The sequence below is a fragment of the Vombatus ursinus genome, unplaced genomic scaffold (genome assembly GCF_900497805.2).
Source record: "Vombatus ursinus unplaced genomic scaffold, bare-nosed wombat genome assembly UNPS02009205.1, whole genome shotgun sequence".
Taxonomy (NCBI): domain Eukaryota; kingdom Metazoa; phylum Chordata; class Mammalia; order Diprotodontia; family Vombatidae; genus Vombatus; species Vombatus ursinus.
In genome coordinates this window covers 28590465-28615537 of record NW_020948983.1, presented here as the reverse complement: position 1 = coordinate 28615537, position 25073 = coordinate 28590465, and the positions used below count along the sequence as shown (strand labels likewise).

The window sequence follows — 25073 nt, the reverse complement described above, 5'->3', positions numbered from 1 at the left end:
ACACACACACACACACACACACACACACACACACACACACACACACAAATGCAAGTTTGTTGTAGAAATACAGAACTATATCAAACTCCACAGAGAAATAAATGGGAATGGTGGGTGGAGAGAGGGCAGGTTAAGAGGAAGGCAATAGTTACAATCAAAACAAATTTCCTGATCCTGAAGGGAAGAGTAAAGGAGAAAAAAAAAGAGAAAAGAACTAGAATCTAAGAAGGTGCCTTATATTATCTATTAGACAATTGGGGATTGGCCAAACAAATTACATTATACTAATATAACTGTACCATAAGAAATGACAGAGAGATAATTTCAGAGAATCCTGGGCAGTACGAACCTCTCCAGCATGGAATGAGCAGAACCAGGACAATCTGAACAAGGATAGCAACACTATGAATTACAACAACTTTGAAAGACTTATGAACTCAGATCAATGTATTTTCCTAATGTTGTTCATGCCACAGGCCTGGAATTCTTTCCATTCTCCTATTTCAAAGGCCTAACTCAAATGAATCTTCCTCCAGGAAGCCTTCCCTAATAAGCTCCTCTCCCTTCTAATTACCTTTTCTCTCAGGCCTCACATAAAATTTTGTTTTGTAACTTGTCGAATGTAATATTGTATTTTATAGCAATCTATGCTGTCCTCTACTTAAGGATGGTTCCTCAAAGGCAGGAACCATGTCTTACTTATACTTTGCACTCTCCCCTCAAATGCACTTTCAAGTGCCTAATATATTCTTTGTGCTTTAATATGTTTGCTGATTATGCAGCAATACATTAGACATTCAAAAGTTAATGAAAACAATCAATAGCTAAGTCATAGTTAGGGTTCTGGGAATTAATTTCCTCATCTGTAAGGAGGGAGTTGGCCTAGATCTCTAAGGTTCCCTCCAGTTCTAACATTCTATAATTCTAAAATTTAGTTAATATATTGAAAGCAAAGAGTTCTATAACAATCATTACCTCTTTCATTGCCCAACTGAGTTTTCAAAGCATGGTTTTCTTGAATATCTTCATTTCTAAACTCTTCGGAAATGGAATCATCATCAAGGCAAATCACAGGACTACTTAGCTCTTCTGATTCAGGCAACTTTTTTTTAGTCAATTCTGCTTGTCTGGTTTTACCAGATGGAAAATTTAAAAGCTCTGGATCAACCTTCTTCCCATTTGCTTTACATGTCCGTGTTTTAGAAGAGTTATTTTTATCCCCTTTTGATCTCTGAGCATTACTTAGTTTTGTAAAACAAGTTCTGGAGGGTGTAGTATAAGTTTTAGAATTGCCAGAAGTATCAAAGTCATCTATGTCATCCCAGTCACTGATGAGGATGGTAGAGTCAAATGAAGAATTCAATTCTAATTTCTTAGAATCTTTACACAATTCCTTGTTGACAGAGTTTTCTTTTGTAGGAGGTTGTAAACGACATGAAGTTTCATGGGTGTTATTTGAAGAATCTGACAATATCTGGTTTGAATAAAACTTCTGGATTTGTTGTCCTTTCGAAGTTCTCTCTGAGAAGGCACTGATACTTGTCTGCTGGTTCTTGGTAATTGGGAAAGGCTTACTGAGAGGAAAGGCCTCAGTAACATTAACATCCTTATCACTTAACACAAGAGCCTGAGTTACATTGTTGCTAGAAGGTATTTTCTTTTTAAAAGTGAAACCTCTGAAAAGGTATACGAAAGACTGACATATTATTTTAACATCCCCATAAAAGATAATACATTTTATTTTTAAAAGAAAAATAAAACTTTAGTAGTTAAGCTAATTTATTTGTGAAGAGTTAATCTTTAGCGTATTATGGTTTTTACCAATTTACTTTCATCCTCCCTGATCTGTGTTTTCCCTAAAATCTGCTTAATGACTTAGAGAAAATATCAGATATGCAAATTCTGACTTTAAAAAAAAATGTTTTTTCTGAACATTCCATTTGTGTGCAGGAACTTTCCTGCCCAGATAAGGAATACAACAGACCAAACAACTGATCTCTAACTTAAGAGTCTTAGAAGAGCTAGCTCCCCAGGAAACCGAGACACAGTAACCTGCTCAAGGTTACAGAACTAGCAGGTTTTCTATCCACTGTTATACTGCCTCTGTGACTGCTTAGAAGCTGATCATTTATCATACAACCTTTTTGACTCTCTACTTTTCTCCCTCAAACTGCCTGTCTTTTGGTTATTTTGTACTCATTAATTAACACCTCCTTCAGAGGCTAGGCAGGACAAAATAAAAGAAACTTAAATAAGCCACGTTTCGCAAGCTGTAAACAGCCCAGGTATAGGTTTTGTAGAGGAGTTAGAAATAACTGGCTAAAATGAGACTGTTGGATTATCCTTGGATTTCAGTTAATAGTGCTATTCTAATAGTTCACTAGTACTTTTACTTTGCTTTATTTACAAAGTTTTAGTAATTAAAAATAAATTCCACTTAAATAATATGGACTTAAGTTTCATGCCAAGAGTCCTAGGTAATAGACATATTACCATGAAGTCATGCTTAACTACCAAAGACAGAAAATAAAAAAAACTGCATAGTTAAATATCTGTGTCTTGGATCTAGAAGAGATCTCCAATATCATCCAGTTTAACCTTTTCACTTTTTAAAGAGGAGAACATTCAGGCCAGGTCAAGTGATGTGTTCAAGGTGATGGAGGTATTAGGTAGCAGAGCCAGCCAAGATTTATACCAAGGCCTTCTGACCCCAAATTCAGGACTCTTTTTATTACACCACTGAAGAACAACTGAAGGTACTTATGAATAACTAATGGCTCAATAAGTAATTTGTCTTATCAACTGCTCTAATATGGAATGTCACAATATGAAACAAAAACCTTTAATCTGTTAAAAAATTCAGCGTTCTAGATCTGAACTGATATATGGAAATAGATGGGGCAAAACATTTGCAAGCACCAGACAGCCAATTATAAGTATGACCTGCTAATAATTCAAAGGTTGGATGGGTTCGAGACAAAGTCTCTGCACTTAAGTTATTAACATTAACCTGACTCTCCTTCAGATGAATGGTGATCAGGAATAAATGGGAGATTTGAGCAGGGTCACTGTTTGTTAAGTGCAGGGGAAAGGCTTTCAAACATGTTGCAGAGCCTAGGAAGGTAATGGTCAAAGAGAAATGAAGCCCCTTGAGAGAATCACCCCAAGCTAGTCCTTACAAGTCTCGGTATTTTTTAACTTGTTGCAAACGGATTTGTGCTAATCAGCTAAAATGCTGTCAGGGTCAAAATTGTGCCCTCTTCACCACATAGAAAGGGCGAAATAGATAAGGACAAAATGTCTGACTGGAGACCAAGGAAGACTGAGATGCAGGATAAAGAATAATGGAACCCTAAGCTTCTAGTTCTATACTAAGGAGGTAATATGATATTGGGCAAATCATTTGACCTCTCTGGACCTTCATTTCCTCATGTATAAAATGTGGGGTTATACTAAATGACTTCAGAAATTCTATGTTTTCATGCATTTGTACCATTTTGCATCTTATATAGGGATAGGGACTAGCCTTGTGATCTCACTGGTAAAGGCAACTCCCAGATGAGCAAAGTTACCCTACCAAAGTAGGTTAGTACCTTCTCTGCAGCTTATAGTCTTAGGGGGTTGTCTATAGCATTGAAAATTTAAGTGACTTGCCCAGTATAGTGTGTGTCAGAGAGCAGGACTAGAACTCTGATCTTTCTGGCTTCAAGGCTAGTTTTAGCTCTGTCCACTTTACCATATTGACTCTCACTGTAACGGCACAACAGACCAAAATACTTACGGAGACTTGGGTTTCAGAACATTTAATTTATTTTGAATTTCTTTGGCTGAGTGACGCTCTAGCTGCTGTTGCAGATTATTCTGAGGAATAACAGCCATAATTCTAGGTGGAGAGAAAAAAGTGCTATCAGTTACTCAACATTTATCACAATATTTATAAGGAGGGAGGGAACACACACAAAAACTATTGACCCCCAAAACCCAATGTTTCAAATGTGTCCAAGGTGATAATATGCTTGGTTTTTTTTTTAGTGTCATAGAATTTAAAAATGGTGACATTTGTACATAAAATACATCGTAAACTTTAAGATGTCATAATATCATTCACTCACTAACAACCTATTTCGACGACTCATTACGGCATATAGCAAACCTTGGGTTCTAGTTTATGTCAACAGAGTGGCATTTTTTGCTCTAGAACAAGGGTTAGCAAACTGTAAGCTTAGCTGGCCACCCTGTAAGAATGATTTTACATTTTAAAAATGTAAAAATCATTCTTAGTTCACTGGCTGTACTAAAACAAGCCACGGATGGCATTTGGCCCACTGTTTGCCATTCCCTGCTCTACAAGCACCTATTCAGGCTAGAAAGATTTCAAGTTATGGGCTTGGTAATAAAGTAGATATTTTTCAAATGACCCCACTTTGGTTAAATTTGGAGAGGCTTTTCTGGCCACTCTTGAAGACAACACACCAGGGCAAAGGATAGTTAAGATCTACGTTGGCAGGGGTACCTCGCCTGGCAAAATCACAGATCCCAGAAGCATTGTTAGGATACAAATAAGCACAGAGTAGGGGGGAGTGGAACCCAAAGTGGAATTGGAAAGCCTAATTAAAAATTGGAAGAGAGTATATAGTTCCTGAGCAGAAGTAAAATCAAGGAACAAAGAAGAAATCATAGTGAGTGGTAACAACGGTTTATCAAAGAAAAATTTATGTTAATTTACTTATTCAATGCCATACCAAACTACCAAAAAATATTTTATAGAACTAGAAAAAGTAATAACAAAATTCACCTGGAAGAACAAAAGGTCCAGAATATTAAGGGAACTAATGAAAAGAAATGCAAGGGAAGGTAGCCTAGCAGTACCAGATCTAAAACCGTGTTATAAAGCAGCAATCATCAAAACTACTTGGTACTGGCTAAGAAACAGAGTGGTGGATCAGTGGAAGAGGTTAGGTACACAATATACAGTAGTCATCTGTATAGATGACTATAGCATCTACTATTTGCTAAATCGAAAGACTCCAGCTTCTGGGATAAGAATTCACTATCTGACAAAAACTGTTGGGAAAACTGGAAAACAGTTTGGTAGAAACCAGGCATAGACCAACATCTTGCACAATGTACCAATACAATGTCAAAATAGATACATGATTTAGACATAAAGGGTGATACTACAAGCAAATTGGGAGAGCAAGAAATAGTTCATCTCTCACATCTACAGAGAAGGGAAGAATTTATGACCAAAGAAGAGATAGAGAACATTATGAAATACAAAATGGATAATTTTGATTACATTAAATTAAAAAGGTTTTGCACAAACAAAGCCAATGCAACCAAGATTAGAAGGAAAGTAGAAAGTTGGGAAACAATTTTTACAGCCAGTATCTCTCATAACAAGGCCTCACTTCTCAAATACATTGAGAACTGAGTCAAATTTATAAGAACACAAGTGGTTCCTCAATTGATAAATGGTCAAACAATATGAACTGGCAGTTTTCAGAAGATGAAATTAAAGTTATCTATAGTCACATGAAAAAATGCTCTAAATCACTATTGATTAGAGAAATGCAAATTAAAACAACTCTGAGGTGCAGCTAGATGGCACAGTGGATAGAGCACTGGCCCTGGATTCAGGAAGACCTGAGTTCAAGTCTGGCCTCAGATACTTGATACTTACTCACTGTGTGACCCTGGGCAGATCACTTCACCCCACTGCCTCGCCAAAAAAACCCAAAAAACACCGCCCCCCAAACAACAAACAAAAAACCAATTCTGAAGTACCATATCACACCTATCAGATTGGCTAACATGACAAAATAGGAAAATGATAAATGTTGGAGACGGGGAAACTGGAACACTAATGAATTGTTGGTGGGGTTGTGGAGAGCAATTTGGAACTATGCCCAAAGGCTATAAAAATGTGCATACCCTTTGACCCAGCAATAGCACTTCTAGGGTTATATCCCAGAGAGATCATACAAATGGGAAAAGGCTCATGTGTACAAAAAATTTTTACAGCAGCTCTTTTTGTGGTGGCAAAGAACTGGAAATTGAGAGGATGCTATCAGCTGGGGAATGGCTGAATAAGCTCTAGTTTATGAAGGTAATGGAGTATTACTGTTCCATAAGAAATGGTGAGCAGGCAGATTTCAGAAAAACCTGGAAAGACTTACATGAACTGATGCTGAGTGAAGTGAGCAGAACAAGGAGAACACTGTATACAGTAACAGCAACACTGTGCAATGACCAACTTTGAAAGACTTAGCTCTTCTCAGCAATGCAATGATCTAAGACATTATGAGATTCATGATGGAAAATGCTATCCACATCTAGAGAAAGAACTGTGGAGTCTGAATGCAGATCGAAGCATACTATTTTTCTTTCTTTTTTGTGGTTTTCTCCTTTTGTTCTGATTCTTCTTTCATAACTAATATGGAAATATTTAATATGATTGTATCTGTATAGCCTATAGCAGATTGCATGCCATCTTGAGGAGGGTGGAAATTTAGAACTCAAAATCTTATAAAAGTGAATGTTGGAAACAAAAAAAAAAGAAAGGAAAAGAAAAGAAAGAAAAAAAAGATTTGTGAAGCATAACCTAACAGGTTTCAACACAAAAAAAGATTTAACAGAACACATTTAATATTTTTGCGTATCAAATGCTTTACTGCTTGAGTTTAGCGTCAATCCAAAATCATGCTTGCTAACAGAAAATGGTTTTGAAAAATTTAAGAGATTTAATCCTTAATTCACGGATTTCAATCACCTAATAGAATGGAAGCTCTTTGAGGGCAAGGCCTTTTGTTTTTGTCTTCATACTCCTAAGCATACTGAATACACACGCCAGGTGAATTAAACAAAAATCTCATTTTAACTAATAATGTTAATCATTCCAGTATTCTCATAGCACTTTTATTGGCAACTGACTTGCATTTCCTCTTCTTGTACTTTGCTCTGACCATCCTTTGAAGGAGGTACTAATGAGGCATGCAGAAATATTCTAGCAAAGACCTAACATTAGTTAAATCTCTCGTGTCAGTGACCAGACATCTCAGACATCTCAGTTCCTCAAATCATTTCCTGATTTTGCACCCACTATGACAACTATACTTTGCTCATCTGTGTGATTCCCCAGATCCTTTCCTTTGTAAAAGTTTTTCATATTATAAATCATGCTGGGGAAAAACCTAATTCAGCGATTTAATCTAAATATATTAAATCGGACTTTTGTAGCTCCTGGGGAGTACTGTTTTATACTTCGTATTTATATCTCTAGTGTCTAACATAGTACCTGGCACAAAGATGGAATTTAATAAATGCTTGTGGATATTGCTACTGAAACTGGGTCAGAAGTACACAGTCATAAGGCCTTCAGTCATAAGGGAAAGAAATGGAACAAGGTGACCTATGACAGTAATTACTACATTTTCCAAATCTTAATAACTTCCATTGTTCTCTTCTGAATGCCTCCTAAATTCTGCATATTTTGATTGCTCCATTAGGAGTTAAATGGACCTCTGATAATCTTAATAATTAAGCAACTAAAGCCAAATGCTGATTTGATTAACTGTTACTTCAAACTAGAATCTTTATAAATTCTATGAGTTGCTTGTATACAATCCTTTCTGAAGGCAGTGAAGATGGTGGCAAATTAGGCAGGACTTAGATGAACCCAGATCTCCCACAAGTCGTACAGAAAAGCTTAAAAATAAAGCAGCAGAAACAATGATATAGAAGAGTAAAGAGAAACTCTAAGCTCTTCTATCCAGTCCAGGACTGCAAAAAATTAATGCTGGAATCCTGTGGAAGATCTGAGCAAAGAAGAGACCAGGCAGGTAGAAGCCAAAGCATGGACCTTCCTAGATCACAAGACAAGGCCAGAGCTAGTGCAGCCATGCCTGAGTACAGCAGGATAATGGTATCCAGGTGGCCCCACTTAAGACACAGGAAAAGCCCAGTGCCCAAAGAGCCCCATTAAGGCACTGCAGGGAATAAAGATAGGTCATCTCTGAAGTGTCTTCAATGCCCAGACCCAGGCAGCCTATCCATGTCCAAACTCACAGCAAGAGAGAAAGCCAGGGCAGCATTTGGGAAGCATAGTTCCTCAGATCTTCCAGGACTCTTGCTATTATCACAAACAACTTCAAGATGGAATCTTGTCAAGCTCATATCCAGGGTCAGAGCCAAATCGGGGTTTGGAATTGCACAAGAAAGAGGAGATAAAGAGAGCTAAGGTGAAACTTGAGTCATGCCACAATTTCTTTTATTTATTTATTTAATTTTTTTTGCAAGGCGACCAGGGGTAAGAGATTTGCCCAGGGTCACACTCTGAGGCCTTATTTGAACTTAAGTCTTCCTGACTCCTGGGCGGTGTTCTATCCACTGCTCCACCTAGCTGCCCCCATAATTTCTACAGAAGGCAGGGCCTACTTTAGCTCCATCCAGGATCAAGCAGGGTAGTCAATCAAAAAACATTTATTAAGTGCCTATTATGTTCCAAGCACTACATTAAGCATCTGCCCACACTGCTTATACTACCTAACACAAAGCCCTGATCCAGAAACTGAAAACTAAGATATGAGTAAATGAAAGAAAATATTGAATGCAATGAAGAAATACTTTGGACTGAAAGAATCCCAAGAGTAAATCCAGAAAAAAGTGTAATTCCACAATTACAAACAAGGTCTCAGAGAAAAGAATGTCCTGATCACAAGAACTACAAGAGTTCCTGGAAGAAATGAAACAAAGCATACAAAATGTAATGTTGAAGGAAATGGCAGCTAGGGAGGGAGGAATGGCAAAGAGATGAACTCTCAAACTCAGAAACTGTTCTTTCAAACAGAAAGCAATGACCCCAAAAGACAACAAGGAATATTATGAAAAAATGAAGAAAATGTAAGGTACATTCTATCAAAAACAACTGATCTGGAAAACAGGTGAAGGAGAGATGATCTCAGAATCATTTGTGTTAACTGAAAATCATGACAAAAGAAAAAAGGCAAAAAAATTACATCAAGAAATTATAAACAAAATTGTCCAGATCTATTAGAACCAGAGGGCAAAGTAGAAGTCGAAAAAATACATTAGTTACTTCCAGAATGAAACTCTAGAATGAAAACTCCCAGGAATATTGTGACCAAAATTCTGAGCTTCCAAATCAAAGGTAAAATACTGCAAGCAACCAAAAAGAAAGAGTTCAATTTCCAAGAAGTCATACTCAAGATCACACAAACTTGGCACCTGTCCCTATAAAAGAGAGGAGAGATAGGAATACAATATCCTTAAAAGCAAAAGATAAAGGCTTACAACCAAAAAAAAATAATCTACCAGACAAAACTGAGCATACTGCTAAAAGGTTAAAACAACAAACAAAAAAGGACTTTTTGTAGGGAGCTTCTAAGCATTCCTATTTTCCTGCCTAAATTGAGCAAAATCTTTGAATTTGAATGTAAACCTGGGAATCAAGAAAAACAGAGAAAGGCAAAATATCTAGGATTCATAGAAAAGACTGCATGATGATGAATTGTTTACATTTTAGTTAGAGTAGAAAAAATAAGTGTCTTCTTGGAAACCTAATGTCTTTAAGGATCATAAAGAAAGTTTAGACAGGCAGAGGGCCTGTTCTGCTTTAGTAGTCTTAGGAGAAGAAGAAAAAGTAAGAGATAGGGTAATATACTGGGAAGGAAAAGATGAAGAATAGGAAGGAAATTACTATCTCACACAAAAGGGGTGCATGAGATAAAGACTATATAAATATGAAGCAAGAGGTGGAGGAAACAGGCATCCCATGAACCTCATTTTCATATGAACTGGAAAAACAAAGGTTTCCAAGGTTTATCAATTTCATTTACACTATAACTCTCCAATAAGCCCCCTTCTCTCCTCTGTTATTACTATATTGCTCCCACCCTGGTGCAGGTCCTCATCATCTCATGCCTGGACTACTGAAATAGCCCACTGATCTGCCTAAAACAAATCTCTCCCCATTCCAGTCTATCTTCCACTCAGCCATCAAAGTGATGGCCGCACCACAGCACCTGCCTACTCAATAACTCCAGGGGCACCCTATTATCTCCAAACTCAGATACAAAATCCTCTGACATTCAAAACCCTTCACAATATAACCCCTCCCTTCCTCATGTACTCCTGATCCAGTGACAATGGCTTCCTTACAGTTCCTCAAACAAGATGCTACATCTCCAGACTCTGGGCACTTTTCCTGGCTGTCCCTCATGTCTGGAATGCTCTCCCACGTTATCTCCACCTCTTGTCTTCCCTGGCTTCCCTCAAGTTGCAGCTAAAATTCTACCACCTACAGGAAGCCTTTCCCAATCCTTTTTTAATTCGAGTGCCTTCCCTCTGTTGATTACTTCCTATTTATCCTGTGTAAAATGTATTTGTACATAGTTGTTTGCATGTTGTTTCCCTCATTAGATTATGAGCTCCTCAAGGGCAAGATCTCTGTCTTTCTTTGTATCCCCAGAACTTAGAACACCATCTGGTACAATAACTGACTGACATGTTGATTTTAAGATGTCTTCAGGACATCCAGTTTGAGATGTTCAATAGGCACCTGGAGATAGGAGACTAGAGGATGGGAGAGAAATTAGGGCTAGGCAACTAAGATTTGAGAGTCAAATGCATAGAGATGATAATTGAAACCACAGGAGCTGATGAGATCACCAAGTGAAATAGTATATTGGGGGAAGAGAGCCCAGGAGAGACTTTGGGGTCCCTCTTGGTTGGCAGGGGTGCCATGGAAAACCAGGACAGATCAGTGTCATAAAAACCTAGAGAAGATATCAAGGAAAAGAAGGTGACTGATAGTGTCAAAGGCTGTGGAAACCCCAAAAGGATGAAGACTGAGAGAAAGCCATTAGATCTGGCAGTTAAGAAATCATTAATAACATTCATTTGCTTAGCTTAAATTTAGAATTTTAAAAAATATAGAAAAATAACTACAGCAATATTGCTCATATTAATGTGTGTTCAACTCTAAGGCTGTCTTTTCCTGTTTTAAGGGAACACTGCCTGTCCTTCTCAGGGACAGACAATATCTATCACCAATGACAACTACTAATGAAATTCTACTACTTCAAGATCTGTGATTTCATCCACGTGGGTACTTCTCCTCCTTCCACCATTCACACAGATCCTTTTATACCTTACTAAATGGTCTTCATGAACTGCTGTTTAGGAAAAATTAATAACTATGCGGCCAACCAAGTGATGATGATTCTCTCTGAATTGTTAGAAAGGTCCATGGATGAGACATATAGACCTTCGATATCACCATTAGGATAGCATGATGTATTCACAAAGCAAAGCCTGGGTCCAAGTTCCCCAGCTCTTCCACTAAAACTATCTGTATGACTTAGGCATTTTTCATCCATAAAATGAAAGATTTAGACTAGATGATCTTCAAATATTTAAGTCAAGTGATTTCCATGGAAGAGAGGTCCTTTTGATCAGGAGAGATGTGCATTTTAGGGGAAAGTAGTAGAATTCTTCTCCACTGGAGTACTACTCTTGGTTCCTTTTTGTGTGTACAAGTGACCCTGTACACACAAGGTTCTTGAAGCCTGTGCCAGCTGAGCACAAGTCCTACTAATTTCTGATAGGATCTACCAAGACTGGGAAAACTTCATGAGGAAATGTCCTAATGGTGATGTTGAAGGTCTATGTCTCATCCATTGGGCAGCTAGGTGGCACGGTGAAAGAGAGCCAGGACTGGAATCAGGTAAGTTCAAACTCGTCTTCAGACACTTGGTAACTGTGTGACCTGGGCAAGTCACTTAACCTTGTTTACCTCAGTCTCCTCATCTGTAAAATGAGCTGGAGAAGAAAATGACAAACCACTCCAGCATCTTTGCCAAGAAAACCCCCCAAAGGGGGTCCCCAGGAGTTGGGACACAATTGAAAAATGACTCATCAACATCTCCCTTATGATGGGAATGGATTCCTAGTCCACAGTCCATTGTTCTATAAATATATCAGGCTATATTCGTGATGACAGCCTCAGAGTCAGGAAGACCTGGCTCCATGTCCCATCCTTGACCCTTGTTGGTTGTGTGATCCTAGGCAAGTTATTTCAGCTCTCACTACAACAGGCAACTAAGTTGCTGAGAGGGTGGCAATCTGCATTGGTGGAGGATGTTCTCCACACCAATGAAATCAGGAGTCCAATCCCTATTCCTACAAGCAACTATTGGCAATGGTAGGAACACTGCCAAATCCAAGTTTAATCTGAATACTTTAAATGTCAGATTTACACAAATCAAAGTAAGAGAAACTAAAGTCACTGCTCCAATACAACTACTTTTTCTTATTTTTCTCCTGCCTATCCATCAAATTTGTCAGTGACATTGCCTAACCCTGTTGGTGGTTTTTCCAGCTGAACAAAATGCTGCTCCTCAGTATCAACAAACCTGGAAGGAGCCTTAGAAGCACTAGGCTTTTACCGATGAAGAAACTGAGACAAAGGGGCGTTCTTTTCTCCCCTTCTCTCCCTTAGGCTGCAAAGGCAGAAGGCTATTACGAGGAATAAATAGGCGGAGTCACACCTGCCTGAGTAGGGGTCAAGGGTCGTAGGTTCAAAGGGCCAGGTTACAGCTGGTGTGCCCTTGGAGCTCACTTTCCCCTCCTGACAGGCGAGGCTGGCGTCGAAGTCTCCTACCGCGACCTCGATGACTGGGGTGGGGGGGGCTCTCCAGCTCCGCCCCACGACCCCGCTCCGGACCAGGCCGGCCCAGGGCAACAGCCCCGACCCGCCGGGAGATGGCCCTGGCAGAGGTTCCGGAACGAGGTCTGGGGAGCCTCCGCCGGAGGGGTGTAAAGCTGACTGCACTATAGCTTACCTCGCACCCACGCACTCATACTTCGCAGGAGTCCTCCCAGCCACTGTCGCTCAGAGTGAAAGTAACACGCAGCGTAGCTCTCCGGACAAAACGCGCGCAGGTTTGCGCGTCGGGAGGTCTTCTCCCAATTGGCCTACCCTCTCGTGGGAACCAACCAATAGCGTTACTTCCTGGGGCTTGGCCACACCTTCTCCGAGGAGGAAGCAATTGGGCGGCCGCTGGGAAGAGCGAAGAGGAGGAGGTCTGTGAGTCATGTGACTCTGAATTGACCGGAAATTGCGTATTGTCACGTCTAGGAGCCCAGCGAGAATTGTAGTAGAAGTCCCTGCCTCTCTCTTATCTCGTCTCTATTAGTTGGATGGTTCTTGCCTTTGTAGCTGGGCCTTGTTTATTTTGGAGGGTCCAGGTTCTCCTGTAACACCTGAAAAAACACCAAAAAGACCGTGACCAGTGGATTAAGGAAAAAGGTCTCATACTTAAACTTACATTTTATTCCCTTGTATTTGTCTCCCCTGGATTCTGACCTCTGGCCTCCGAAATTATCAGTATTTTGCAAAGAACTTTACACGATCCTGATCTCATTTTATACTCACAAGCCGTGTGAGGAAGGCACTATAGGCATTCTTATCACCATTTTACAAATGAGGAAACTGAGGCTCAAAGTTGAAGTGACATAGCCAGGATATGATAGCATTTTAGTATTTAAAGCTAGGAACCTTCAGACTATAGTTGCAGCGCTCTTCCTACCTTGTGTTAGTGAGTTGACTTCAGTTCAAAAGTTGTGCAAAACCTCACCATTATGACAGTTGTGCAAGTTAAGTGACTGAGCATTCCGATGCTTAGTTTTCCTTCCATGCAAATGTTTATAGGTTTTACAGTCCAGAGAACGCTTGAACTGCAAAGATAATAACATTTATCTAGAGCTTTTAAGATTTGCAAAGCCCTTTACAAATACTATCTTTTGATAATATTAATTTATTATAACATATGATATGTTATATAATATAATACAATAATATTAATATTATCAATAATATTAATTAATTAATAATATTAAAACAACACCTGGAGGCCAGTGCTATTATAATCCTTATCTTATCGTTGAAGAAATTGAGGCAGACTGTTGGGACTAGCCCAGAGTCACATAGGTAGTAGGTTTTGGGGGATGGATTTGAATTTACATAATCCTGACTCAAGGTCTAGTGCTTTATTGCACCACTAGCTGCCTAAAGTTACATGATAGTTATAAGGGACTTGGCCACAACTTCAGGAATTTCTTCCCACTTTCTACTTTCTTCCCACAAAACTGTTGCCATCTATTTACAGAATATTCTTTGTAGAAAGAAAAAAAATGCAGAAATTCAGATCGTATCTTATATATGCTGATGATCTACAATCTTTAAAAGGTTCTGCCAGCTCTCTTTTCCATTTCTGAACTCCAATTACAGTCAGTATCATTGTTTAGTTTAATCAAGTTAAACAAACATTAAGTGCTTGCTGTGTGGAAAGCAAATTGTTAGGCTACAAAGATAAATAAGAAAGTATTGGGGCAGTTAGATGGTGCAGTGGATAGAGCAGGCTCTGGAGTCAGGAGGACCTGAGTTCAAATCTGGCTTCAGAAGCTTGATCACTTGATACTTACCAGCTGTGTGACTCTGTGCAAGTCGCTTAACCCCAACTGCCTTGCCAAAAAAAAAAAAAAAAGTATTCCTTTAACAGGCTGACAATCTGTTAGGAGGTATAAGACTTGTATATAGAGAAATAAGTATCAGGCAGTGGAAAGAAAGTGTTCTGGATTTGGAGTAATAAGACATGGGTTCAAATCTCCACTTGCTTTTTACTACCACTTACTTTGGGAAGTTACTTTTGTGGGACTTAATTTTCTCATTTGAAAAATGAAATTGCACTAGATAGTCTCTAAGGTCCCTTTCAGCTGTAAATCAATGATCTTCAAGATACTAAATAAATTTTATTTCCCCTCATTTGCTAAGCTCGTTCAAGGAGAGAATGGGAAACTCCAATGGGGTTTGTGCAAAAAGAGATCTGTTACCTGAAGAATAAATGATATGATAACAAGAACATTGTAAACACAAATTTGAAAGACAACTCTTAACAATACAATGACCAACCACAATTCCAGTGGACTGATAATGAAGCATGCTACTCATCTCCTGATAGAGAGATGATGGATTCCTGATAAGGAAAGAGACATGTGGTTTTAGATATGGACAATGAGGAAATCTGTTTTGTTTATGAACCTTTTTTTTTAAGGCAATTGGGGTTGAATGACTTGCCCAGGGTCACACAGCTAGTAAGTGTTAAATGTTTGGTCTGAGGCAGGATTTGAACTCAGGTCCTCCTGACTTCAGGGCCGGTGCTCTACCCACTGTGCCACCTAGCTGCCCTGTTTATGAACTTTTAAAAAACCATATTTTTCCATACATTTATAATCTGTTCTTCTTACCACCCTACTCCATTAAACCAAAAACCCCACAATAAAGAGTGAAAAATAGAACCTTTTAAGCATGAGTAGCTCAGAAAATCAAATTCCCACATTGGTCACACCTGCAACTGTATGCCTCCCTCTTCATTTTAATTTTTTCTTTTCTAGGGCAGAAGGTGAATAATATGTTTCATCTTCAGTCCTCTGGACTCATGCTTTATTATTACATTGAGCAGAATTCTAAAGTTTTTTAAAGTTGTTCTCTAAAATGTTGTTGTATAAATTGTTCTACTTTTGTTCATTTTGCTATGTATCTGTTTATACAGATCTTCCCTGTTTGCTATAAAGCTGTCTATTTCATCATTTCTCATAGCACAATAATATTCAATTACATTAATGCACCACATTTTGTTTAGCCATTTTTCAGTAGGGTAATACCCCTTCAGTTTCCAAATTTTGGCTACTATGAAAAGAACTGATGGTGCTTATATGTTAAAAGGGTTTTGTTTTGGGAAAGTGGGGAGCAAAAAAAATGCTTGTTAACTGAAAATAAAAAGTTAGAAAAAAAGAGAGGAGATCTGCTTCTGGAAATGAAGAACCATATAAACCAGGACAGAAGAGGAGATGGAGAGGAGAGACCCTGAAAGGAACCTTAAGCACCGAGGAACCAATACCAGACAGAAACATTGAAAGGGTGATGATTATGAATGGAAGAGTAAAACTCTGGCCCTTGTCTTTTCTGGTACTCGAGATCTGTGTAGCAGAGAACCCCATGCATGGAAGAACAGCATGGCTTTCCTTTACCTTCAGCTGTGAGTTATAAGAAATGTATAGGTCCATAAGGTGGAACCTAGCAGAAGGGAGTGTTGCTTGACACTTTCAGGAAAGGGAAAGTTTGCCTGATAGTTGAGGGACTTAGGTATGAGTGTTTTTTTTTAAAAGAAAACTTGGTTTATAGTTGATGACTTGTTAGCCTGAATGCTTGTATAAGAGATGAGATCCTATTTTGGGAGAGCAAAATGAGCCCAACACTGATGTTCTCAGATTTTCTCAGGGTTGGGGGATGAACCATAAAGGTTCTGTGAGATGCATAAACCAGATATTGATTGATATTCCCCGGGTTTTTCTAGGTACAGATACAAGCTTGAGCAATTCCATAAGCATCAACTTCCCCTCCAAATTAGGCCCAGGTCGTGTAAGAGTTCAGTGCTTAATTGACACATGGATTACAAAAAGGATACCAAATAGAGTATAAGTATGTGGAATAGGCATAAGAAAAATGTTACCAGGGAAGAGAACATGCACTTATTAAGCATCTGCCATGTGCCAGGCACTGTGCTAAGCACTTTACAGATATCTTATTTGATCCTCACAACAACGCTGTGAGGTAGGTGTTATTACTATCTTCATTTTGCAGTTGAAGAAACTGAGGCATATAGAGGTTAAATGACTTGTCCAGAGTCCCACAGGTAGTAAGTACCTGAAGTCACATTTGAACTCAGGTCTTCCTGACTCCAGGACTAGTGCTCTATCTACTTTACCACCTTGCTGATTAGGAAATGATGTCTGTTTAGGGGTGAGAGTATCAGAAAAAGTTTCATGGTGACGTTATATCGTGAAGACTAGTCAGGATTTCAATAGGTGGAAATGTGGTGAAATTCCATACATGGACAACCATATGAGCAAAAGTGAGAAAACTTAGAACACATTTGTGGACTACTGAGCAGCCTTGTTTGGCCGAAGTAGAGAGTATGTGAACGGTCAATAATGTGTAAAGTTGCAAAGGCAGATTGGAGCTGGATTTGAGAGGGTTAAGGAGTTTGAACTTTATTCAGCAATAATGAGAATTGCTTATGAGAATGAATAGAAAGCCAGTTGGCATCGACAGTAGGAAGTTGGCTTTGGAGCAAGGCAAACTCAGGTTCAAGTCTTGTCTCTAATACACATTAGCTTTGTGACTCTAGGCAAATCAATTGTTTTCTCAATGCCCAAGCAATCATAACTAGAAGTTGCAGAACAGGTGCTGATCTATATTGGAGCTCCTTGCTGGAGCTTTCTATACCAAAGGAAATCTAAGTCTAGTTAAAAAAAAAAAACCCAAACCAGATGGGGAATCAGTGAAGTTTTTATTTTTTAGGAGTGGAGTGATGTATTAAGATCTTTTAAGGAAAATTATTGTTATAATTAGGCCTATATTCCTAAAAAGATTACAAAAAGAGGAAAAAGGCTCATATGTATGAAAATATTTTAGAGCCTCTTTTTCTGGTAGCAAATAAATGGAAATGAAGAGGGTGCCCATCAATTGAGGAAAGGCTGAACAAATTATAGTATAGAAATGTAGTGGGTTGCTATTGTGCCATAAGAAATGATGGAAAGGACAGCTTTAGAGAAACCTGAAAGATTTATATGAACTGATTCAGAATGAAGTGAAAAGAACCAGGAGAACAATTTATACAGTAACAGCAATATTGTGAAGACAAACAGTTTTGAAAGACATAAGAACTATGATCAATGCAACAACTAACCATGATTCCACAGGACCAGTAATGAAGCATTACTGTTTATCTACTTAGAGGAAAGTGGTGGCCTCAGGATGCAGAATGAGACATATATATTTTGGACACGGCCAATTCAGGAATTTATTTTGTTTGACTATGCACATGTGGTATCAGGATGCTTTCTCTGTCCTCTGTGTCTCTCTCTGTTTTCCCTAATTTCCCTTCTCCCCCACCTCCAGCCATGAGGTAGGGGATGGGGGGTGAAGATGGTAGCAGGGCAAATTTTTTTGTTCATTGAAAAAAATTTAAAAATAAAATTAATGCGGTAGTAGTGTGTAGGAAGAATTAGGAGGTGAAGGATGAAGAGATTGGAAGGTAAGTTAGAAAGGTCATTGTTTTGAGCCGGAAGGGGCCTTGGAGATAAATCATTTAGTCTAACACCATTTCCAATGAAGAACTGAGGCCTAGAAAGAGGAAGTGACTTGTCCAAGGTCTCATACATGACATCTCTATTGTAGAACTCTCTATATAGGCAGAATCCAGGTCCTCAGACGCTTAACTTCAGTGCTTTTCCCATTGTACTATGTTGCCGCCAAAACCATTACAATTGTCCAGTAAAGATACAATGGTGGCCTGGACTTTGGTGAAGTCAATGGAAATTAAAAAGAAAGGACAGAAGGAAGAGATGTTACTAAATTGGAATTGATGGAAACTATCAGGTAATTAGATGTTGGCAGGAAGAAAGGAGGAATGAAATTGAACACTAAGGTTTTGTGTACTGATTACTGGGAGAACAATTATTAACAGAACTAGTAGGAAATTCAGAAGGGCAAGAGTTTGGGGTCAAGATGACAAGTTCAGTTTGTTTTCGGTTGTACTATGTTAATGTAGTTTCTGCCCAACAGATTGTAAGTAATTTGAGGACAGGGACCACGATTTATTTATTTTTGTATTACCATTGTATTTAGTCAAATGCCTGGGCAGATACTATGCATTCAATAAATACATTCTGCAATAGACAACCATTCTTTTATAGGGAAACTTCAAAGTTTAACAATCACACAATTCCCTTAATGTTTTAAAAAACAAAACTTGAAACAATCTTTGTAGCCAGTCAATCAATACACATTTAGTAAGCACCTACTGTGTGTCAGGAACTGTGCTAAAAGCTGGGGATACAAAGAAAGGTTAAAAGATAGTCCCTGCTCTGAAGGAGCTCAGAGTCTAATGGGAGAGACAACGTGCAAGCAACTTCGTACAAACAAACTAAATATAGGATAAATAGGAAATAATCAAGAGGGATAGTGCTAGGATTAAGGAGGATTGGGAAAGGCTTATTGCAGAAGGTGGGATTATAACTGGGACTTGAAGGAAGCCAGGGAAGTCAGGAGGCAGAGATGAGGAGGCAGAGCATTCTAAGCATGGAGGACAGCCAATGAAAATGCCCAGAGTTTGGAGATGGAATGCTTTGTTTAAGGGACTACAAGGGGGCTAGTGTCACTAGATTGCAGAGTATATGGTGTGTGTGTGTTTGTGTGTGTGTGTGTGTGTGTGTGTGTGTTAGTAAGGTATAAGAAAATTGGAAAGGTATGTTAGGGGAGTTTGGAGGGGACATACAAGTTATAAAGTACTTTGAATGCCAGAGGATTTTATATTTGATACTGCAGGAGTTAGCGAGGGATGAAGTTTATTGAGTAGGGGAGGGATGTCATGGTCAGACCTGAGCTTTAGTAAGATCACTCTGTAGCTGAGTGAAGGATGGAGACTTATGGAATAGAGATCAACCACCAGCCAATTGCAGTAGCCCAGTTGTGAAGTGATGAGGGTGGTAGCAATTGTCAGAAGATAAGAGGGCATGTATGAGAAATGCTGCAAAGGTAAAATGAACAAACTTTGCTAACAGATTGGATGGGGGTGGGGTTAGAGAGTGAGGGGTTCAGGATGACACCTAGGTTGCAAACCTGAGTGACTGGAAGGATGTGGTACCCTCAACAATAGTAGGGAAGTTAGGAGAAGGCAAGTGTTTCAGGGCTGGGGGAAGATGGGGCAAGGAGAAGTGAGGAAGATAATGAATTCCATGTTGAGTTTCAGATGTCTACAGGGCATTCATTTCAAGATGTCTAATGGGGAGCTGAAGACACAAGTCTAGAGTTCAACCCAAAGATTAGGACTGGATAAGTAGATTTTAAAATCATCAGCATAGAGGTGATAATTGAATCCTTGGGAGCTGATGATGCCACCAAGTGAAATAATATAGAGGGAGAAGAAAAGTAGGCCCAGGACAGAGCCCTGTGGGACACCCAAGGTTAGTGAGTGTGACCTAGATGAAGATCCAGCAAAGGAGACCACGAAGGAGTCATCAGATAGATAGGAAGAGAAATAAGAGAGAATAGAATCATGAAAACCTAGAGAGAAGAGAGTTTCAAGAAGAATCAAAGTGTCAAAGGCAGTACCAAAGGCTGCAGAAAGGTCAAGAAGGATAGGATTTGAGAAAAGGCATTGTATTTGACAACGAAGAGAGAGAAGTTTTGGAAGAATGATGAGGTAGAGAGCTAAGAGAATGAAAAGGAAAGAAGTGGAGAAAACTATTGTAGATGGCCTTCTCAGGGAGTTTCAACACAAAAGAGAGCAGAGATATGGGATACTAGCTAGCAGAAATCAATTGAGAGATTTTAAGGATGGAAGAGATGTGGGCATGTTTGTAAGCAATAGGGAATCATTCAGTAAACAGATAGAAATTGATAATTATTAAAAGCGAGGATGATAGGGGGAGCTGCTGGAGAAGATAGGATGGAATGGGATCATTTGTGCCTGTAGAGGAGTTTGCCTTAGTAAGGAGGGCTATGTCATCATGTGAGACAGGAATGAAGGAAGAGATAGTGGCATATCTAAATGATGTGAAATGAAGAGAGGAGAAGAGGAAGTTCTCAGTGAATCTGTTTAATTTTTTCAGTAAACTGTGAAGCAAGGTTCTCAACTGAGAGGGTGGGGGAGGAGAAGGAGCCATGGGAGGTTTGAAGAGGAATGAAAAGGGTTAGAAGAGCTGGCTGTGGTGAATGGGATAGTAAATTAATTAGGGAAGTGTAAAAAAGTTGCCTTTCAGGAGTGAGAGCCCAGTTGATGTAATGTAACATAAATTTGTAATGGTCCCAGTCAGCATGGTTTCATTATTTTTTCCGGCTTTGTTCAGCAGTAAGTGTGCAAGGAGATAGGTATCACATGGATTGAGTGCCAGCCTGGAATCAAGAAGACCTGAGTTCAAATTTGACCTCAGATACTTACTATGTGACCCTGGGCAAGTCACTTAACCCTGTTTGCCATAGTTTCCTTGTCTGTAAAATGAGCTGGAGAAAGAAATGGTTCAAACCACTCCAGTGTCTTTGCCAAGAAAACCCCAAATGGGGTCATGAGTCAGACAGAACTGAAACAACGACAGCACGAAGTGTGCAAGGGAGATAGTGATAGAGGGCCTGATCCAAGACTGATGCTTGGCAAGGCATGATCAGCAATAGGATAAGGGACCAAGGGACTTGAGAGAAATGGAAATGTTGTGTTGAACTGTTTCACGAAGGGGCTAATTTGGGAAAAGGAGAAGAATGTAGCTAGTACGGGGTGATAGCTTGGGAAAGAACTGAAGTGTTGAGGAATTGGAGGTCAAGATGTGGATGAAGAACAGGGTTTGGGACTTCAAGGCGAGAGAGGGGTGGAATGACAATAAATTGTGATCAGTCAAGGGAATTTCATAGTTCATGAACATAGAAGTGGTCTATTTGTGAGTGATGGAAAGATGAAGAATATGACCATTGTTGTGGGTGGCTAAAGTATGTGGAGGAGTAGGTCATGTGAAGTGAGTAAGCTGAAGAACTTTGAGGTTAGGGTGTTTGAGGAAGTATTGACATGTTTGTTGAAGTCCCCTACAGTGAGAGCAGGAGTTGAGGAGGAGAGAAAAACTGGGTATCCATAACTGAAAGTCAAACTAGAAAGCTGAAGGAAGAAAACAGGAAACAAGGGGTAGTGCATTCTTACAGCCCCCTTGTCTGTTCAACATTCATGGGACCCATATCCAGCTTAGTGCTTTACCAATATATAGGAGAGAGAGACTATAACAGAAAAAAAGAAAGTACTATTGTTAAGCAATCTTCCTGTCTGGGTCCTTTAAAAGTTTTCCCCTTTCATCTCTAATGATATGTAGCCAGGAATTTTGTCAGAGTTCAAAGGAGATAGAATGGTAGAACCTGTGTAATATATCTTTATTTTTTAAATAACAAATTTATTTATTTATTTTTTTTAGTTTTCAATATTCATTTCAGTAAGATTTTGAGTTCCAGATTTTCTCCCTATCTCTCCCCTCTCCCCACCCCAAGACAGTATGTAAATTGATATAGGTTCAACATATACATTCATATTAAACCTATTTTCACATTAGTCATGTTGTAAAAAAGAATTAGAACCAATGGGAGAAACCATGAGAAAGAATAAGCAAACAAAAAAAGAGCAAATAATATACTTTGATCTGCATTCAGACTCCATAGTTCTTTTTCTGGATGTGGACAGCATTTTTCATCATGAGTCTTTTGAAATTGTCTTAGATCCTTGAATTGCTAAGAAGAGATAAGTCTATCAAAGTTAGAAGAGATAAGTCTATTAAAGTTTGCAATATTTCTAGGATTGGTGTGGGGTCAGGAATTTGCCTTGTGGTTTACAAAATATTTTGAACTTTTGGGGAAAATTGAGAAGAAAGGGGAGCAGTAATAGCCAAAATCAGAGCAAGGAATGGTAATAGTTGAAACCATCTCTTCCCCATTCCTAAACCCCATCACTAGTGATACTACAGAAGATGTTGCCAAGGTCTGGATGATGGTGATATGGAAACTGGCAGTGTGTAATGTGTAGGGGACCATAGTTTGTCCAAGGTTGATTTCTGATGCCTTCTACCTAACCTCCTGCTGCTATAGCTGTTCAGTACTATGCAAGCAGAGACTGCAGCATATTCATAACCTCATAAATGTAGACCAAAAAGCCAAGTCACTATTTTATTAAGACTGTGTTTCAAAATGTATCCTCATGATTCATTTCAGTAGTGTTTGGAAGTCTTTCAGGGCACAAAACATCTGTTCTGAATTAAATCGGACTTTTTGCTGATTGTTATTTCAAATGCTAGTACGTGAAGTGCCTTTAACAAGTACAACTTTGAAAAAAGACCAGAACGAATGAAACAAATTGTGAAATAGTCAAGTATCTTTATTTGCATGCAATAGCATCTCAGCCACAATAAAATGACATTTTGGCTATGAATTCCTAGGTGTCATTGCTGTGATGCTTAGTAAGGCAAGTGAAAATTATGCTGGCAGAATTTTGAAGAGCTCCACATAATGTTTCATTCTATCCCATGCATCACCCTTATTTTACAAATGGGGAAATAGGTAGCGAGAGGTTCTGAGGTCTGCTCAAAGCCAAGGTGGTTCAGTGGTCAGGTTTCCTCAGTTTCAGCTGAGTCAAATTTTACCCTTGACTCAAACTGACTCTAAGCCAAAATGATTTCAAATCTAATGTGTATCCAGTAGATCAAATGGATTTCTTATCAAAATATATTTTTTTAAAATAGCAACTAGCATGTGGCAAAAATAGATTTTAAAAAAATCACATATTACTTTAAAATACATTTGATTTTTAAAAAGAGAAGCTTGTTGCCAAAAGAATAAAAATTACCTGAGAATGAAGTGGCCACCATAGTGTTGTGTAGTTTTTCATGTAAAAAAAGTGGTGCTTTTATTACCTCTTGACTCACTTGAATGCTTGTCTCAAAATCCCTGGGAGCAGTTTGGTGCTTAGTGTCCCTGTTTTGCTAAGAGCTTTAATCAGCAAGGTAAGAAAAAGGATGAATTCCTCCTTGGCTGCCTTGCTAGATGGATGTTATAAGAGGACAGAAATGATTCAAAAACTTTCTATTCTACAAAGCTGAGTTCCCTAAGGACTTTTTCTCAGCTGAGGCAGAAGGTCAAGAGACTTCATAGTTACCAACTAACTTTGAGTCCTCATAGCCAACTTAAAACCCAGGGTTCATTCACTTAGGTTTTATGATATATTGTATTTCGGCACACGATGTCTTTTTTTTTTTTTTCATCTTTGCCCATCCCTGCGTATTTCCAGGTTACATTAGTGGGATGGGATAAGATGCGCAGTCAGCAAGACCACACATGTTCTTTCCACGCTCAATAAGGAAGTACCTGGAGCAATCAGAAGAGAAATGAGGATTAGAGAGGAAGCCTCATATTACTGGGAAATCAAAAGACTAAACAGCACTAAAAGCAATCATCTGACTCTCAAAAGGGGGATGTGTCCTAAAAAGCAGAAATCCATGGAAGAGGAGATAACTGAGAGCATAAAGCACATATCTGGGACAAGCAATGACTGCTATAGGTGTTTGTGGTGACTAATGAAAGGCAGAGAGGACTATGGAGACTTGTACTGGGTCCCTAGGATGTAGCCCTAGGTTAATGATTGCTAATCTTGGTGGAAATTCCTACTTTTCTTAAAAGGTATCACAAAATTCTCAGAACAAAATATATTTTAATACACCTTCCTCTTGCCCTCCACACCTAGTAAATCATATAATAGTTAAGAAGAAAAATGGGAGAAGTACCAAAACTGATGTATGTAATGTCACAAGTCTACATATTTTCAGCCTCCGTAATTTGTGTGTGCGTGAAATTTATTTTGAGTTTCCTTTATGTCTAGATAAACTGTTGATCCCTAAGTCCTAGTTTGGCCTATCTACCAGGGGGCCTAGTTTAAATCTTTCTGATTTTTCTTTTTTTTTTCTTTTTCCTTTTTTTTGGGGGGGGGGGGGCTAGGCAATAGGGTTAAGTAACTTGCCCAGGGTCGTACAGCTAGTAAGTGTTATGTATATGAGGCCGGTTTTGAGCTCGGGTCTTCCTGAATCCAGGGCCGGTGCTCTATCCAAATAGCAAACCACTCCAGTATTTTTTTAAGGCAATTGAGTTTAAGTGACTTGCCCAGGGTCACACAGCTAGTGACAAGTGTTTGGTCTGAGGTCGGGTTTGAACTCAGGTCCTCTTGACTTCAGGGCTGATGATCTATCTACTGTGCCACCTAGCTGCCCCCTGATTTTTCTAATTAGGAACTCACTGCAGGTCACAGATCTTTGGTTTTAGGAAAGCTCTTTAAAGAAATAACCTTCAATCAAAATCATTTTTTTCAGATGAATGACAGTCTCTGTAAGAGTCAGAATACAGTTAGTTATGCATA

At 38.9% G+C, this 25073-nt stretch overlaps 2 protein-coding genes across 2 annotated transcripts in view; both read right to left on the bottom strand.

Annotated features, from left to right (window-relative positions):
* BLM (BLM RecQ like helicase) overlaps window positions 1-12971 on the bottom strand; it is a 66649-nt gene extending 53678 nt beyond the window's left edge. Inside the window, exons 1-3 of the mRNA XM_027852231.1 lie at window positions 12864-12971; window positions 3782-3883; window positions 976-1676 (exon numbers count right to left, since the gene is read on the bottom strand). Of these exons, the coding sequence (XP_027708032.1) occupies window positions 976-1676; window positions 3782-3879 (799 nt within the window). The 5' untranslated portion in view covers window positions 3880-3883; window positions 12864-12971. The remainder of the gene's footprint in view (window positions 1-975; window positions 1677-3781; window positions 3884-12863) is intronic.
* A 10053-nt stretch (window positions 12972-23024) lies between these two features.
* Window positions 23025-25073, bottom strand: part of CTSH (cathepsin H) — a 38151-nt gene continuing 36102 nt past the window's right edge. Inside the window, exon 9 of the mRNA XM_027851635.1 lies at window positions 23025-24031. Within this exon, the coding sequence (XP_027707436.1) occupies window positions 23956-24031 (76 nt within the window). The 3' untranslated portion in view covers window positions 23025-23955. The remainder of the gene's footprint in view (window positions 24032-25073) is intronic.